Source organism: Ricinus communis, chromosome 3, assembly GCF_019578655.1.
Source record: "Ricinus communis isolate WT05 ecotype wild-type chromosome 3, ASM1957865v1, whole genome shotgun sequence".
NCBI classification, from domain to species: Eukaryota; Viridiplantae; Streptophyta; class Magnoliopsida; order Malpighiales; family Euphorbiaceae; genus Ricinus; species Ricinus communis.
In genome coordinates, this window is record NC_063258.1 from 4,808,570 (window position 1) to 4,825,569 (window position 17,000).

Consider the following 17,000-nt stretch of genomic DNA (forward strand, 5'->3'; position numbering starts at 1 on the left):
GAATTTCTTTATGTGATTTTTAATGATATTATAAAACAAGCAAATCAGAAAAAGTTTACAAAATACATAACACGAGTGAATTACATAGAATTGGAAAATATAAAGAATTTTGTAAATTATACTTTCCTTCACCACTACGAGGAAAATGCAAATGCAAACCAATCCAGTTCCCCTTGAAATATGAACATTGCCTAATTACATATATGTAATTTATTATGACTAATCTATTATGTTTATATCAAATTGATTAACCCGCGGTGGAAGAAAGACTATTATATACAGAATTCGGGCTAAGCACATAAAAAGCTCAGCTTGCCAATGCTACTGAACATGGAATGCAACACAGAATTGCATCCCTTATTGGAAGTTATAGTAATACAACCACAAGCAAGCCAAATGAACAAGCCAAAAATATGTTTTTCATTTGCATTCAACATCTCGTGCCAATAGATGAAAAATACAGAGACAAAAAAGGCCTAAAACATTCTGAGATTTCAACCGTTACTGCGACAGTGCTAGGGGAACACTACCAAATGACTAATCAATAGTTTTAGATATTTGCTAAACCCAGTTGGTAGTCAAATGAACCAAAGCTTTCTTACCTTGCATTGCTCCCTCCGAAGATGTGGGGTGCAATAAATTTTCTGGAGACTGAGCCAGCCAAGCATTAAAAATATTGGACAATCAGCTATATCCACATGCTACTACTAAACCTAAAACAAAAGGCACACTTCCATGTACAACAAGGCTTAAGATTCCCCTTTGACCAGATAAAACAAGGCGGAGAAAGAAAACCCCTATGAGTGCGTGCAAAATTACATTCTTGATTACGGCAATTTAAAATACAACTTGGTAACAGAAGCAGAAAAAGAAATAGATTCACCCACAACCAAACACATTTTCAATGCATGCAGGTCCGTCAGGGAGCAAAAACATTAAGATCGATTTAAATAGATTACCAGTATCAGTTGCTCCTTTCTTCCAACAAGACACCTAAACTAAGCATGAGGCACCTGCAGCATGTGGGATCCGCAATCCTCAATATTCAAGCTGATATTGGTTCATAAGGGTACGACAGCCATGGGTGCTTCAGAGCCTCCAATGCAGATGGGCGCTTCTTTGGGTTTACTTCAAGCAAATGAGCAACAAAGTCTATGAAACCTTGATCTCCCATTGGCAATCGGTGCCTCAAGGATGTCTTTTTCGGTATTAAGTATTCCAGTCTATTGGTGTCCTGAAAGTAATAGGAAACAAACATAAATTACATATCGACCTGTATGTCAAATAGTAATTATTAATGTATTAACTTGCCAAAAATTTAATAAAATAAAAAAATAACTTTCCCATGTTAAATACACAAAAAGTTCATGGAGAAAAATGAAATATTCTCAGAGTACAAAGAAGACTACACACATGAGCATGCATAGCAAAATATGCAGGAGAAAGTTCATAAACTCTGCGCAGAATATGCTCTATCAAAACATTCAAAAAGTAGTAACTTTACTGTTTAAAATACTATCTTTTACAAGAGAAGGCATATTCCAATATGCGCCTCCATGTTGCTTTCAAAGTTACATGTAAACCCAAAAAAAATCCCATGAAACGCACAATTGTTATGATTAAATTATTACAATCATGTTAGATGGAGTGTAATCCTAGTAATAAACTGAATTGACAAAAAGAACAGTTCGTCCACAATTGGATTAAATTAGCGACAGTATGAATAAGTGAATAGGCTTGAAATTAAAAGAACATGAACACCGGAACTGACATCGACGGCAGTGGTATAAGATGCCTTCATATTGACGTAAGCTTTCCCATGAAGTTTAGTGGAGTTTATAAATATAAGGTTTACACTAAACTACTACTATATGGACAAGTTATATCAAATCAGTTGCTGGACATTATCTTTTCCATAAAATTCAAAGGACAGAAGTTCAAGCATTATCTTTCAACATGTTTCATACCTCCCTGTTGATTTTGCTAACTTTACTGGCTAGACATTTAATAGGGCACTCTTGCAAAGTTCCATACCATCATACAACTAATATATATGGACAAATACACATTTTGACATGTATAGTACAAATAATTGATATAGTAACAAAATGCCTAGTGAATAAATAAATGAAAATTAAAAAATGGTTTAAAAGAAAAACAATATAAAATAAATCCATTAAAGCAGAATGATAATAAGAAAATGTAGCAGAATTTTCACTCCTTAATCCTAATCTATGTGTGCAACATTAAAATCAAGCACTCAGACCCTTACCTTTATGATAACTTTGTTATTTTTGAATAAATCAATCAGATTCCTCTTGACTGTTTAGTTCTTTGCATTGATAAGATGATTTTCCACTTAAAATAAATAAACAGTTTTCCTGAGTGTACACCTATGTACTCAGCTACTAACTCTCTATCAAATGGATAAAATCTGGCAGTTTATACTTTAGAATTTACCGTACCATATTTGACATTTTGCATCAAGTGTCTAAAAACATGCAACTATACAGGAATATTATACAAGTGAGAAGAGGAGAAATCCAAATTTTTGTCCTTCCTAGTATGCAATGCTATAATTTTTTAAGAATTGCTATACTACGCAAATGATTTAAGTGAATAGCTTTCAAAAATAAGCTGGGGCAATAGAAATAATGATTGTAACCAATCACCTGAAAGGTAATGATTGATAATAAATAAAAAACATTTGAACTAATTGCATTCATGTAAATTAATGCTACATACGTTCCATGTTATTTGATTATTGAGCCCAAGGATTTCAAGTAGAACTACCAAGTACATAAACTACAGCAGGAATAAAGCAAGGAAGGTGAAGTGGAGAAGTGTGATAAGTCCTATGTGGTTGCAAAATACCAGCTAAGTTAAAGAGAGTCTACAGATCCATGATTCAACCAGCTATAATGTATGTAGTGAGTTCGGGGCAGTGAAGAAACCATATACATGAGATTAACACGATTGAAATATAAACAAGATGGATGTGAGAAAATGCAAGGATAGATTAAGTAAGTAATGAATACATATGCCTTGTAGACCAGCAGCTGCACCAACTATTAAACCAAGCACATTAAAGTTAAGAAACATGAAAGTGAGGGGCAGAGTTAGGATAATGTATGGGACTTAATCCTAGTTGCAGATATAGGACTTAACCCCACATTGAAAGTATTGGACTTTCTATATGCACTTTATATATACTTGGGTTCTCACCTCAATGGCTAGCTTTTTGAGTGTGGTTCTCTCAGTGTTCATATCAATTGGTATCATAGTGATTCACCAGATCTCCCTGTCACCATAGTTGTCAAAGGCGTGCCTGAGGCGAGAGGCACACAAGGCACGAGTCCCAGTTTCTCAAGCCAAGAAAGGCGGGCGACTTCACTAAGGTGCGTGCCTTTATGCGCCTCAGACCTAAGGCGAGGCGTGCCTTAGTAATATTTTGACTTTCTTTTTTTTCTTTCTTGGTTCTTTTAAGACATGAAATGATCTCAGCCCTTTATCATATATTTAATATAGGTTATGTAGGCTTACCGACACCTGATTATCTCTAAAAATATTTATAAAAAAGAAAAGAAGAAAAAAGATTAGGGCAAAAAGACATCTAATCGAGAAAAAGAAGAGAAGAGGAAGAGGAAGAAGATTTTGATGAGGAAGAAGATGATGAAGAAGAAGAAGACTATATAGAGCTTAATGATGATGATTGATGAGTGATGTCATGACTATAATTAATATTTAGTAAGAGATTATGACTATAGGAGTAGGATCAAGACCATAATTATAGAATTTTAGTAAATTAGTAATGGAAGATGCTTTAGGATTTCTACTATTCTAGGACTTCTAGTTATTTACAAGACTATTTTACTTCTATTATCTCTTTTGAACATGTCTTTCAATTGTTTGTTAAATGCCTTTAAACATGATTTTAGTGATCTTTTTATTTCTTTTCTTTGGTTGTGTTAAGTTTTTCTTTTATATGGATGTGTTGCTTTATGAGTCCTAGTTTTATTTTACTTTATTTTATTCTATTCTATTTTATTCTTTTCTTTTTGGCGCCTTGCCTTGCGCCTCAAGCACCAAGAGCCCTTATCGCCTTGGTGCGCCTTTTGCCTTTAACAACTATGCATGTCACGGTCAAATGGTGCAATTAGTGACGCCAGCATCATTTGATTAAGGCTAGGTTAAGCAAAGTAAAGCCAACAGAAGTGTAGCCGAAACTGAAGAGCATTATGGATTGTTACAATCCTACTTGTCAGGCATGCGACTTCATTCTTATATTGGTGGTACGAGACTTTAATGTGGCTTTCATATCGACTTGGACTCCCACCCTAATAACTAGCTTTTAGGGTGCATTCTCCAAAGGTTCATATTAGATCACTTGTAGAAAGTAGTTAGAAAGGATTTAGAAAGACCTAAATGTTTCTAAAGATGTAACACTAATAGATGAAATGAAAGAAAAATATTCATATAGCTGAACCAAGTAGTTTGCATATTAAGGTGTAATTGAGTTGAGCTGAGTCGAGTATTGGAGAAAAGATCTATTATTACTTTATAAAATATAATCACATACCATGTGAAATGCATGTAATGCTAGCAAAATGGTCAAAAGTAATCTACATATACAGAGCATTATACTTGGTGGCATAAACCAAAACAAAGAAGCAAGTTCTACACCTGGTGTAATTTTCACCTGCCTTAAAAATAAATCTGCATGAACATCCAAATTAATTTCTGGCATTTAATCTGTAAAATAAACATTTAAAGGGTGCCATGTAGGCGACACTCCATATCAATTTAAAGTCTATATTAGACACAACTATCTAGTTTGTGTTTTAACCACAAGTAACAGTGTAACAGAACCATAAACAACTTGCTACTGACACTAGAGAGGGAGAAAGGCATAACCAATAACATCATAATAGAAATGCACATTAAGAAGAAATGAAACAAACGAAAAATAAATATAAAAAAGAATAGAAAAGAAAAAAGAAGCTACCTGATTCCGCTCATAAACCATGTGATTCTTGGTAAAATACTTGTAGGTATCTCGTCCTTTAGCTAGCATAACTTGATCAATCGGACCTATAATTCCAATAACTCGTGCCAGTAATGTTGCTGGTGAATCATTTTGGAAGAGTACCTAAAACAGATGTTTAATTAAGCCCAATTTACAGTTTAAACATGCATAAAGTTCTTTTTAATTCTTCTCCAATTTTCATGTTTGGAAAGCTCATAATTGTTAAAACTCTATTCTTTCAAGTTAAAAAGAATGTTACTTGAAAGAAATGATGTCATGACAAGATTGGTATGATATTAGAAGAATTCAATTCATTTTAGTTAAATTTGTTCTTTAGACAAGGATAAAATAGAAAAACAAATAATATTTTTCTTTTCAATTATTCCAAACATTGAAATTCGAATGAATCACATTACATTAATATTATTTCAAACATATAAAGAATTTCATAAAATCATTTCAATTCAATTGATTCGGGAGGATAGTTCCTCAATTAATACATTCGAAAAAAAGTTACATTCTGGGTCCTTATAATTTACTGCTCAGCAAACAAACATAGACATTTATTTAACATTCTAATCCTTAAAGTCTGCCCTTACTCAGAAGTGAGGAAAAAGGTTTTGAAAATCTACAATCTCAACGCGAATTTTATCCAATCTAACTTTATTCCAAAGATACTAGGCTTCAGTATTGAATTCAAGATGTGGTATTTATAAATTATTTCTTTTCATGAAACTCCTTTAAGATGCATATTGGAGTTGGATCAATAAAAAAGACGCACATCGGAGTCTTATGTAAAATCTAAATTTATATCAACAAAAATGATTTCTTTTATAAGCAAAAAATGAGGCTGTTGTGCTTGGGGAATACAATAGAGCAAGCATAAAGGAGCAAATGTTTTAGAACTTAAACCAAGAGAAAACAATAACATCTAGATCAGAGAGAACAAAACATGCACAACATGCTTGTCTCCAGTAAAATGCACCGGCAAAACAACTAAATCGAAATCTAGAATGCCGCCACCAGCTGTGAGCCATTCTTGCACAAACACCATCGTAAGATTTACTCACAAAGACTTTGATGAGTCTCTGGCTTATATGAAACAAAACACAAGAGTGCTACAAATCAGTGCTCTTATCCAGGTTCCTAAGACCTAACACTGTCACTCTCGATTTTTATTCTCTTTTCTTTCCTATTATTTTATTCATCTTCCAACTTCATTCATTTGTCTCTTTAAATTCTTGGTCTAGTATCAAGAGTTTTCCACATCAAATTTTCTCACTAAATAGCGAAGAAACAGAAGCTGATGTTAACTATCAGGGAATCCTAACTGCATTTGAGATAATTAGGGGATATACTTGGAGAGGAAGGAAACTACAAGAGAGCAGATGATCTCAACCACACCCTTCAAACAAGAAAGAAAGAAAATCAGCTTTTTTAGCTTCATCGCCATACAAAGTTTAAGGGCATTATAGTAAATTAGTTACCATTTTCTTTTGTTAGCAAAAGTAGGTGATTGGATGGAATTGTAGCTCTTCAGAAATACTGTCCTGACTTTTTTATTGAAGCAAACCTAGGGGCAAAAATGATATCTAATCTATGTTACATTCACTAAATGCAAATCAAATAATAAGACTATGAGCATGGAGTATCCAACCTTACAAGTGGATAAACACGTGATTAATAAGAATCTGCATAATTTGAGATTCTACCTGCATCTATGATCCCCTCTCTCACTTGTTGAGATCAATAAGGATATGCAAAAGATTGTAACTATTAATGGCTAGAACTTACATTGCCTGTACAAAGTTCTGCCAAGATGCAGCCAAGAGACCAAATATCTATCTTCTTATCATATGGAAGTCCCAAGATAACCTCTGGTGCACGATAGGATCTGGATTGAACATAAGAGCATAGATGATCTGTCTCGAAACAGCTACTCCCAAGGTCAATGACTTTCACCTCACATCTACTGTAGCTTTTCACCAATATATTCTCAGGCTTTAAATCACAGTGTATAAGTCCAAGTCCATGCAAAAACTGAAGTGCCTCCAAACATTGAATGGTAATTGACTGCATAGAAGAATTCAAATAGGGATTAAACAGAAGCGATTGAGAAAGATAAGCACCCTCAGGAAGATAATGCCAAATAACAAACCTGCAATCTTGGCATTGTGAAATAGACCTCTCCTCCTGATTCTCTATTGAACTTATGGAACTCATATAAATTTGCCTTGAGAAGCTCACATACAATCAATAAATGCTCCTGCAAACAAAGTGTAAATGATTAAAACATTTAGCAGAGTTCAAATAGACAAAAAAAAAAACTAATGAAAAGAAGAACTCCATGATCCAGAATATTAGACCAAATAACCCAACCCCCATGAGCCATGACCATGCGGCGCGTAATAAGCTAAGAGTCATATTTGTCCTCGTGCCCCCCATACCACACTCCAGGTACTTAGTCCAAAATAGAGGACAATGCAAATCCACCCATAATAATAATATGGGAATTGTCTTTGAGGTCTTACCAAATAAAAAAAAAAAGAGTCGCCGGACCAGCAAGTGAACTATTAAGACGTTACATATTAATCTTTAAGGACAATACTGTAATCGCACAGTTAACATTATCTAATTCAAATTCTTAATCTATAGGGATAGAGGGGGAGAGAAAGAGAGAGATACATATGATGTTGAAGTATGTGTGTCCTCCATATTGACAGGTCAAAATTTTTTTAATCCATACTATTGAAGATAATGGATTGTTTCATTAGGTGACGAACAAATTGTGCGCCCATGTCTAATAAAACTGGATGCCAATTCATAAAATGATGATAGTGCAAGTTGGTCAACAAAATTATCTCAACATTACACCAAATGCAATCCCTGCTACCAGCAGAAGAAAGAGCATGAAAAGAAACAAGAGGAAGCAAAAACACAGCAAACCTAAGCCCAGAGGAGACTAACTTGAGATTACCAAGAACCTAGAAGTTTCTATAGCTTTCAATTATCATATGGAGGAACCTGTTACCCAGGATAACTAATTAAGAGTCAATAAAGTTCCGTATAAAACATAAAGAGGTGATATAAGATTTAAAGCTAGCAGTCATGTAAATGGGATAATGGCAGCTATTCTAGAACATGCCATCTACCATGTTAAAAAGAATTTAACATTTAGAAGAAAATTATCAGAACACAATATACATGCACTTACTCGATAATAGAAGTAATCATACAATCTGAGGATGTGGTACTTGTCAGCAGGATCATGCTTGTTTACATACTTTAGAAGCTTTATCTCATCAAGACTCTGATCAAAGAAATCCTTGTTGTTTTTTATGATTTTAACGCAGACATCCATTCCTGTATGCAGGTCATGTGCTTGTATAGCTTTACTAAAAGCAGCTGATCCAAGATACTCGGTGACATGATAGCGCCCAGCTATTACAGAATTCAAAACAACATGGAAGTTCTTGTCCTCCTCAAAGCCAGTTCTGAGCAACAGAAGGAAGAGTTCAGGTGAAGAAGTCTGGTAGAATCAAGGCACAGATGATAAGATCAATGAATAAAGAGTTAAAAGTAACAAGCTTGCTTGTTATTTGCTATGAAACATGGACTGAAGAAAACAATGTGTAAATTTTCAGTATATGCCAGCCAGAGTGGAAAGGCAACAGTGATAAGAAATTGGAAGGAAAATTGATCATAACAAGAGTATATTTGCTAAACTTGCAGAACAAGAGAACATTGATCTCCAATATTACAAATAATTTCTTTTCACTGCTTGATGCATTCAGACCATTTCTGGAGAGGATTATCCACAAGTTCTATTCTCTTTTAGGCATTGAAGGAAAGGAATCTAAATAGTGCCCTAAAACAATAATTTAGAGTTATTTGATGCTTTTTGTTTTATTTCTCTATACAAGGATGTGACAGCTTGAATCAGAATATTCTGGGTGTGAAGCTGTGAGCATCTGTAATTTCATTTCACTACTTCCAGCAAGCTTTCGCAGATTAAATGAAGTGAAAAACCCATGCATTTCAAAACATTATTGGTGCACGCTGCAAACTTTTAGGGTTGAAGCATTAGTATAATGCCACAAACAGGCACTAAAACGAGCTCATTTCATTCAGCAGACAGAGGGATAGATTGATAGTGAACAAGATGGATTTAACAGTTTCCTAAGCCACCTAGTCAAAGATCCATTCAACCTAAAAGCTTAAGCTTTCAAGTGAGACCCCAAAATTGTGTTGATATCTATCATTAGCTACCAAGGAAGAGGAGCAGCATCATAATAAAGAGAGTTTTCCAAGAGAGAACTTCTTCATCAGTTATACTAATTGCTTAGCTTTTCCCCCAGATTAGAGGAAAGAAGTAAACTTTCATTCCCAACTTGTACCTTCATAGGAATAGTCATGGTTCAGCCAATGTGAATGAATTAAATTCTGATTTCTTTTTGCTTCCTTCATAACTACCTAGGAACTTTTTCCTACTAGTTGGTTCTACTTATTAAGTTTTCTGTCCAGCCCCATTTCAATTCATCAAAATTACAAAATAAAATTTCTCCATGTCACCTTTTGCTTCACTTTATAATTGGACGATATTACGCACCAGACTTTCACTTTTACATTGTCATTTCTTGCATTGTAAATAAAATTACTAAGGAACCTGGTAATTTTGAACTCTTACAAATCCAACATAAAGGCTAACATACCATCTACAACAATTATGATTGCAAAGCTTCCACCTTAGAAACAAGCAATCAAGTATACAAACATATAACTAAAAATAATAATCATTTGAGGCCCAGCTAATTCAAAATTAAGTGAGCCAAGCCCAAACATCTTAATACTACACTTGGTTGGTCTCAATTACACCCCTATAATCAGATCACCAAAATTTCCACAAGAAAGAAAAACAAATTTGCCGTCTGATCATATATCTAGACTTTCAACAAAGGAAATTCAGCAATCAAAAGGCATCAGATTCAAAGGATAATAAAATGTCATCATGAGAATAAAAGTGCTCCATGAATGGGAAGGGAGGATGGCTCTTTTAGGATCGCCAAATCTGTTGACACTATTTTCCCACGTCATCCCAATTCTGCCATTTATTTTCTCCCCCATGCATCATTCCATGTGAGCTCTAAATGCAAGGCATTAAGTTCAAATCTAGTTCAAATGCATAGAGCCCAATCTAAGAAATATTTAATTATACAGGATTTCTTTGGTAGATAGATTCATGAAAGAATTAGATTTTAAGAGTTCGCATGAGTACTACTTTGAGTATGAATTTGAAATATGAACTAAAAAGGCATAACGTCAAGTAAACTCTCTAAGATTTTTCTGAAGCTCCTTTCTTTTTCTCCTCTACAAGTTCATTCAATTTGAACTAGGAAGTCCGATTTTTCAAATTGCCAGGCTCCAGACTCCATATGTAAACACTTCGTTAAGCAATCAAAGAGCTTGTGTAAAGCCTATTCAAGCTATTATGACCTTCATTCTTTTACCTCACACAATCATTCTATGAACTTATAATTTACTAATATGTGTGTTATTAGGATAGTGAGAAACACTATGGAAATAGAGTTGAATGCTGTCCAGCATCGAATGCAAACATGCATTGACACAAAAGGCAGCACCTCAAGCCAAGATGTCTAACAGACCAGTAAACAACCATAGTATACTTTTAGAATTGAAATGAATTCATCAGAGGAAGACATGCCTGTTTTTCCTATGCACAATCTTTAGGTTGAAAGTTTCAAATTCCTCCTCCTGAGCCTTGATTTGCCTTACTTGCTCTTGAACAGCAGCTGCCTCTTCATCCTCTAGTGACGCCCCAGGATCTTCTTCCCTTGCGCTGCCAATTTTCTCATTCTCTTCTTTTTTTGCATGCTCTTGTTCCGCATAACAGTAATTTGAGAGTGTAGAGGGAGAAGAAGCTCCTGATCTAACAGCATTGGCATTATTCTCATCCCTAGAACTTTTGACAGTTGAAGAATCACTGCTTTTCTGCCTCCATGCAGCCAGCATGCCATCAGTCCCCACTGAAGCATTCATCCGGCCATCTGTCTCAAGACCAATAATTGTTTTAGTATTGTTTGACCATAAAGATTTACTAGATCCTGCAGGCACCAACTGCCCATCCCTCAAAGGTGGAGGAAATGAAAATCCCCCATCTCTATTATCTTTTACTAGGGAAGATGCAACTTTATCATTCACAGCCACATATATATTGGGATCCTGTTTACTAATTCTTTTTTTATCTCTGTTTTGTCTATCAACATATTTTTTGTCTGTTTCTTGGAGAGAGGGTCTCGACCCACCAATTCCAACATCATGCTCGTGAAAGTACTCTATATCCCCTTCACTACTACCCCCAACCAAACTTTCACGAATTTCACTGCCAAAATCAGCAGCATCACTGTTGATACCCACGCCGATTGATCTAACCGAACCATGCTGATCATCATCAACACAGATATCATCCAGCCGTGGTCTTCCAGAGTCATTCAAGGCCTTCCCATCCCCTAGCATGATGAGCTCATTTGTCTGTGTAACAAATCCCTGCCAGACAGGTTCGGAACGCATCAAATTTAGTTCTTCTTCATCCATTAATTGCCCATCATATTGAGCTATTAAATCATTTTCATCAGACCTCCTGTACATTTCAGTCACTGACAGTCCTATAGGATCCTCTGAAGCTGTAATTGGTTCGACAGCCTTTGATTGAAAATACTGCTCACCAGAGAAGTAAGAGTCCTCCTCGGCAAAAGATTGATCATCATCCTCATCTTTGGTAGGACCTCTTTCTTGAGGATCCGGCACACTCCCATGCACTGTTCCCTTTTCATTGTCACTTGGGTAGTCAATTTCATGGGCCAAAAACCAGGCCTCATCCTCAATCGGCTGTCTCATGTATCCAACATCATCATCGTCATCATACTCGTCAGAATCCCAATATTCATTTGGATAGTCAATGGATTCACTTAATCCATCACCAATGGTAGCAAAACCAGAAACTAAATCAGATGTATCCTCAGCAATTCCTTGACTCACAGATAACCAGCTGCCTCCTGCAACCCTTTTTCCACCTGATAGTCAATCCAAATATATAACTATCAGGCAAAACTTAGAAGGCAAATCAACAAAATATATGCAAAGAAAAGACTAGGAAACAAGAAATTAATGCAAACAAGCTGGATAAAACTGAGAAACGTGCAACTCAAAAAGAACTAGGAGCTCAGTAACTTGGAATTATATATTTTATATTCATGAAGTAAACCAGCTAGTCATCGCCTGTGCTATAAATTTCACCAATATCTCTGGAACTTTGCAAATTTTTTAAGTAGAAGACATCTAGGTTTTTCTCATAGGTCCATAACATATGAGCGTTTTAGAGATTTTTGAGCTAGAAAAGCCTTATCTTCCTATTCATCCATGTTCCGAGATAATTAGAGGCGATATTAACCTATATAAATGCATAATTCAATTAAGTGATAAATCAGTTTACAGCAGATTTTAGAAGCTCAGAAATCTTCAGTCAGGGTGTCATCTGGCCACCAAATTTTTTCTCGTTTTTTCTCTTTTTTTTTTTATTTTTGAGTAAAAAATAAAGCACCAAAGGGAACCAAGGCACTAAGAGGCTTAAACCCAATCACAAAGCAATTTTTACTTACATTAAGGACAATTATAGAAATCTAAAACATCAAATAGTTTCAAAGTTTAGAAGTCCTAAACCCAGTTACAAGTAAAAAGGATGAGATCCCTCCACTTCTTAGAAGGACCTCCTGTTACTTCTTGTCCAAATTACCCATCCAATGGTATTGCAGTTTAACTTATGCTTTAAGAATGAGAATGGCAGAAACCAGAAAGGTTTTTATTGTCTGATGATATATGCACCTTAGTAAAACCTCATTATCTGCAACACAAATCATCTCCCTTTTACAGTATTATGGTCAGATGCTAGTGTTCATACTTGAAGAAAAGATCAACACAAGCCTAACATATATTATATACTAGTCTTAACCTCAAGCTTGTCATATATACTAGCGTCTTAACCTCAAGCTTGTCATATATACTAGCGTCTTAACCTCAAGACAAGTTCCAAACTCTAGACTCATATACCTCAGAAAGAAGTTACACGGCCTAAACAGGTAGTACTTTTAGGAAACTAATATAAACAAACATCCTAACAAGTTCAAATTAGCTAAAAGTTAATAATGAAAAGAAAAATTATGATGTATAATAAACGAGGTTTTTTCTTTTAATCCCAATCTAATCTGAGTCAATAATTCATACTCTATAATGACAAAATAGATAACTAAGCAGACAAATTTTCAGCGACAGGATGATAATATAAGTAAAGTGCACATAAAAATATCATCACGAGCAATCATATGCAGAACACTGCATGAGCCAAGGGCAATAAAATAATTATTCATCATGAAGCTGACCTGAAGAGTTGATTTCTTGTCCAATAGGAACATCAAGATACGACCCAATAAGGAAAGTATTATCAGCACTGCTGTGCTTTCCACCTGGCCCATCACGCTCAAACTTTTCCTGCCAATTGACATTCAGTGGCTTGTCCTCTGACTTGAGTTTAACAGGTGGAAGCCTTGGAAATTCTTCCTTTGGATTATCAGATGCAAGAGAAAAACTCAAGCCGGCTGAATTCTTTTGCTCCAGATTCCCTTGAGATTTTCCAAAATATAATGCTCTTCCAACTTCATCCACCTGCTCTTTGATTGCCACCCTAACATCACCCATGTCAGTTTTTTTCTTTCCTTCTCGTTTATCCAAACCAGAACCAGTATCATAACTGGTTGACACATCCCCCTTGGGAAATGGAAAAATAGTTTTGACAGAACAATCTTTCCATGGTGCTGCAGAGCTAGTGGGTCCCTCACTTCTAGACCATGTGTTATCTGCAGAGTATGTAATAGTAGTCTTAAGTTGCTGATCAAGTTCTATTGCTTCACTTGTTTGAATTCTTTCATGCTTGGATTCAATTTTAGCAGTACTAGTACCTCCAAGCCACAAACTTCTCTGTTCACTTGAAAAGATAGCCTCTTCTCCAGATTTTGCAGTTGATCTACATGAGAAGCTATCAGTACCATTACCAGTACCACCATCATTTCTGTAAGGATCTGAAGAATGACCATTACGGGAATTAAAGTTCCATGAGTATAAATCAAGCAAATTATCCTCAGAGTCATTTGCAGCCACTGCTTCATTGGGCTTACCACTCCAATCTCCAACCAAGGCAGAGTTTCTCCATTTGCTTTCAGAACCATTTCTGCCTGTCCCACACTCTATTTCTTTAACAATAAGTTCATTAGAAACTTCGCAGCTATTTCGAGAATAAAGCCCTCGGTTATCACTTCTTGGTTTGCTCCCATTCTCTTCTTCCAATATATTTCCTGAATCTTTGTCTTCAAGGGTAAGTTTGCTAAGAAATCCATTCAAATCAGGGCGATTACTAAGCTCACTGCGCAATGCTGCCTCAGCTCTAGTGAAGCGATTTCTCTTTAAAAAGTCCAGAATTACATCAACTGAGCCTGTGTCTGCCATAATCAACCACTACAAATCTACTAGCACAGACTATGAAGAAGAATTCCACAAGCCTGGGAGAAGAAAAATAAATAAAGGGAAATTTTAGCCAATAACCACAACCCACCACTCCAACCCCAAAAGATAAAAGGCTCAATTTAGTGCTGGATTTTCTTTTACTTTGCTCTTTTTCTTTAACTTTATTGTTCTTTTTCAAGGTAATTATGTTTCCGACACCTAAGTATGAATTTTTTAGAGTTCTAGGTAGCGGGAAATATCCAAACTGCAAACTTTTCAATTCTCTTATATTCTCTCCCAACTCAAACTATATAATGAAACTCAATCCAAACACTTATTTACTTCATTCATCAAGAGAACAGAGAAAATCCAATTAACTGCCAAGTTTTCTCTCCTTATAGCAAAAACTAAGCAAATAAAAGCACAAAAGAATATAATAAAAATGAAAAAGCCAGGAAAAAAACAAAATTCGATAGACAGAGAGAGACACAGGAATTATTACTTTAAAAGAAGACCCAAATTCAAAATCACAGTAAGTTACATTTCCAACATTATCCCACTAACCAAAAAGAAAAACCATAGATATGCTTCTAAAAGCAAATCAAGTCCACAACACGTAAAGATCCAAAAACATTTAAAAAAAAAAACAATAATAAAATAAAATAAAATAAAAAGAAACCCTAAATAAAACTTCAAACAATAATACTAACACTCATGAATCCCACACCTGTAATCTACTAATGTAAAAAAAAAAAATTAAAACCCTAAAATATTACAGCAACACATTCATCATTATACTTACAGATCGCAAATGGCGCAAAATTGAAACGATACTCTGAGAGGGAAAAGACACCAACTTTTTTGAAGAGTGTAGATTCCATACCAATCTCACATCACTAACATAATTAATCTATTACAATTACAGCGATTTCGAATTTGGGTTTTCTTTTTTTCCCTTTTGTTTTTTTATTTGTTTTTTAAATGATATTTGGCCTGCAGTTTCTCTCAGGCCTAGCATGGCACACGGGAGCTAAAAGTTTTGTAATAATAATAATGATAATAACTGAGATTTGATATCGTACGTTGCATGTGAGACAGTCTTTTCCTCGAGATTTGTGTGAAGATAGTTTTATTCTTATCTAACGGTGTGTAGTGTTTATATCATGCTATAATGGACGATGATAATGATAGTAATGGAATAAACCTTCTATGGTAATCTATTATTCAGATTCTAAATTATTTTCAATACAAAAATATCAAATACCGAGATTCAATTTTTATATTTTTGAGTTATTATATTTTATTTAAAAATTATAATATATTACTAATTGTTTATTTGTATATTTTTACGAGTATTATTATTATTTTAATTATGATAAATATAATGTAATAAATTTTTAATTTTATTAAAATATTTTTATAAAATAATAATAAATTAATTATTTTTAATTTTTAATTTTAAAAATTTTATTAATATAATAATATAAATTACTTTAAAATTATTTATTAATTAATTTTAATATTATATAACTTAATACAATAATTAATATTATTATTTTTTATATAAAAAATTATTATATAATTAAAAGTTAATTTATTATTAAATATAATGCTAAAAAATAATTTAAGGTGTTATTTTTTAGAATTAAAATTATTATATAATTAAAAAATAATTTATTAGCTAATATACTATTAAAATATAATTAATATATTATTTTGAGAGTTAGAATCAATATTTAATTAGTAATGTAAATTATTAATCAATAAATTAATAAAATAATTATAAAATTACATATAAATATAAATTTTAGGTGTCAAAATAATATATATATTAAAATAAAAATTTTACGTATTAAAAATTAAGCACATCGTATCAAAAAATTTAAACATTTAAAATTAATATATATATATATATATATATTATAATTAAATAATTATTTTAATTCCAAACATAACATCATAATAAATTATTTTTTAATTGAATAATAATTCTTAATTTTAAAATTTTTAATTATATCTTTAATATTAATTCATATAAATGTTATTTGTCTTTAGAATGAAGAATTGAATAATTATTAATATACATACAAGTGGAATTGGTCACCTTAGGTCCAAATGGAAAAAATATCAAATATAATCAAATATAAATACAAAAGGAATTATGAATAAAGTGTTAACGGTGAGAGAATTGAGACAAGAGATTTATAGTGTAAGACAGTTATTTTTTCCACATTTACTCTTTAATATCATATTTAAATATTTTACTATGTCTACTCTTTAATATCATATTTAAATATTCCACTTATAATTAAATTTAAATTTTAATAAATTTACCCAACAAACTAAAAATTATATAAAAAAAACCACTTGAGTTGAGCTTGAAAATCCAAGCAAAAAGACTCGG

At 33.5% G+C, this 17,000-nt stretch overlaps 1 protein-coding gene across 1 annotated transcript; it reads right to left on the minus strand.

Moving 5' to 3' along the window:
* Window positions 1–397: 397 nt before the first annotated feature.
* Window positions 398–15,640, minus strand: LOC8289105. Its single transcript, XM_015724490.2, has 8 exons — window positions 15,399–15,640; window positions 13,480–14,652; window positions 10,749–12,117; window positions 8,241–8,520; window positions 7,185–7,292; window positions 6,821–7,099; window positions 5,006–5,149; window positions 398–1,234 (listed from the first exon to the last, which is right to left on the minus strand). Exons 2-8 carry the CDS (start codon window positions 14,597–14,599, stop codon window positions 1,046–1,048), a joined length of 3,489 nt encoding a protein of 1,162 aa, XP_015579976.1. The 5' UTR covers window positions 14,600–14,652; window positions 15,399–15,640; the 3' UTR covers window positions 398–1,045.
* Between the last annotated feature and the right edge of the window lie 1,360 nt (window positions 15,641–17,000).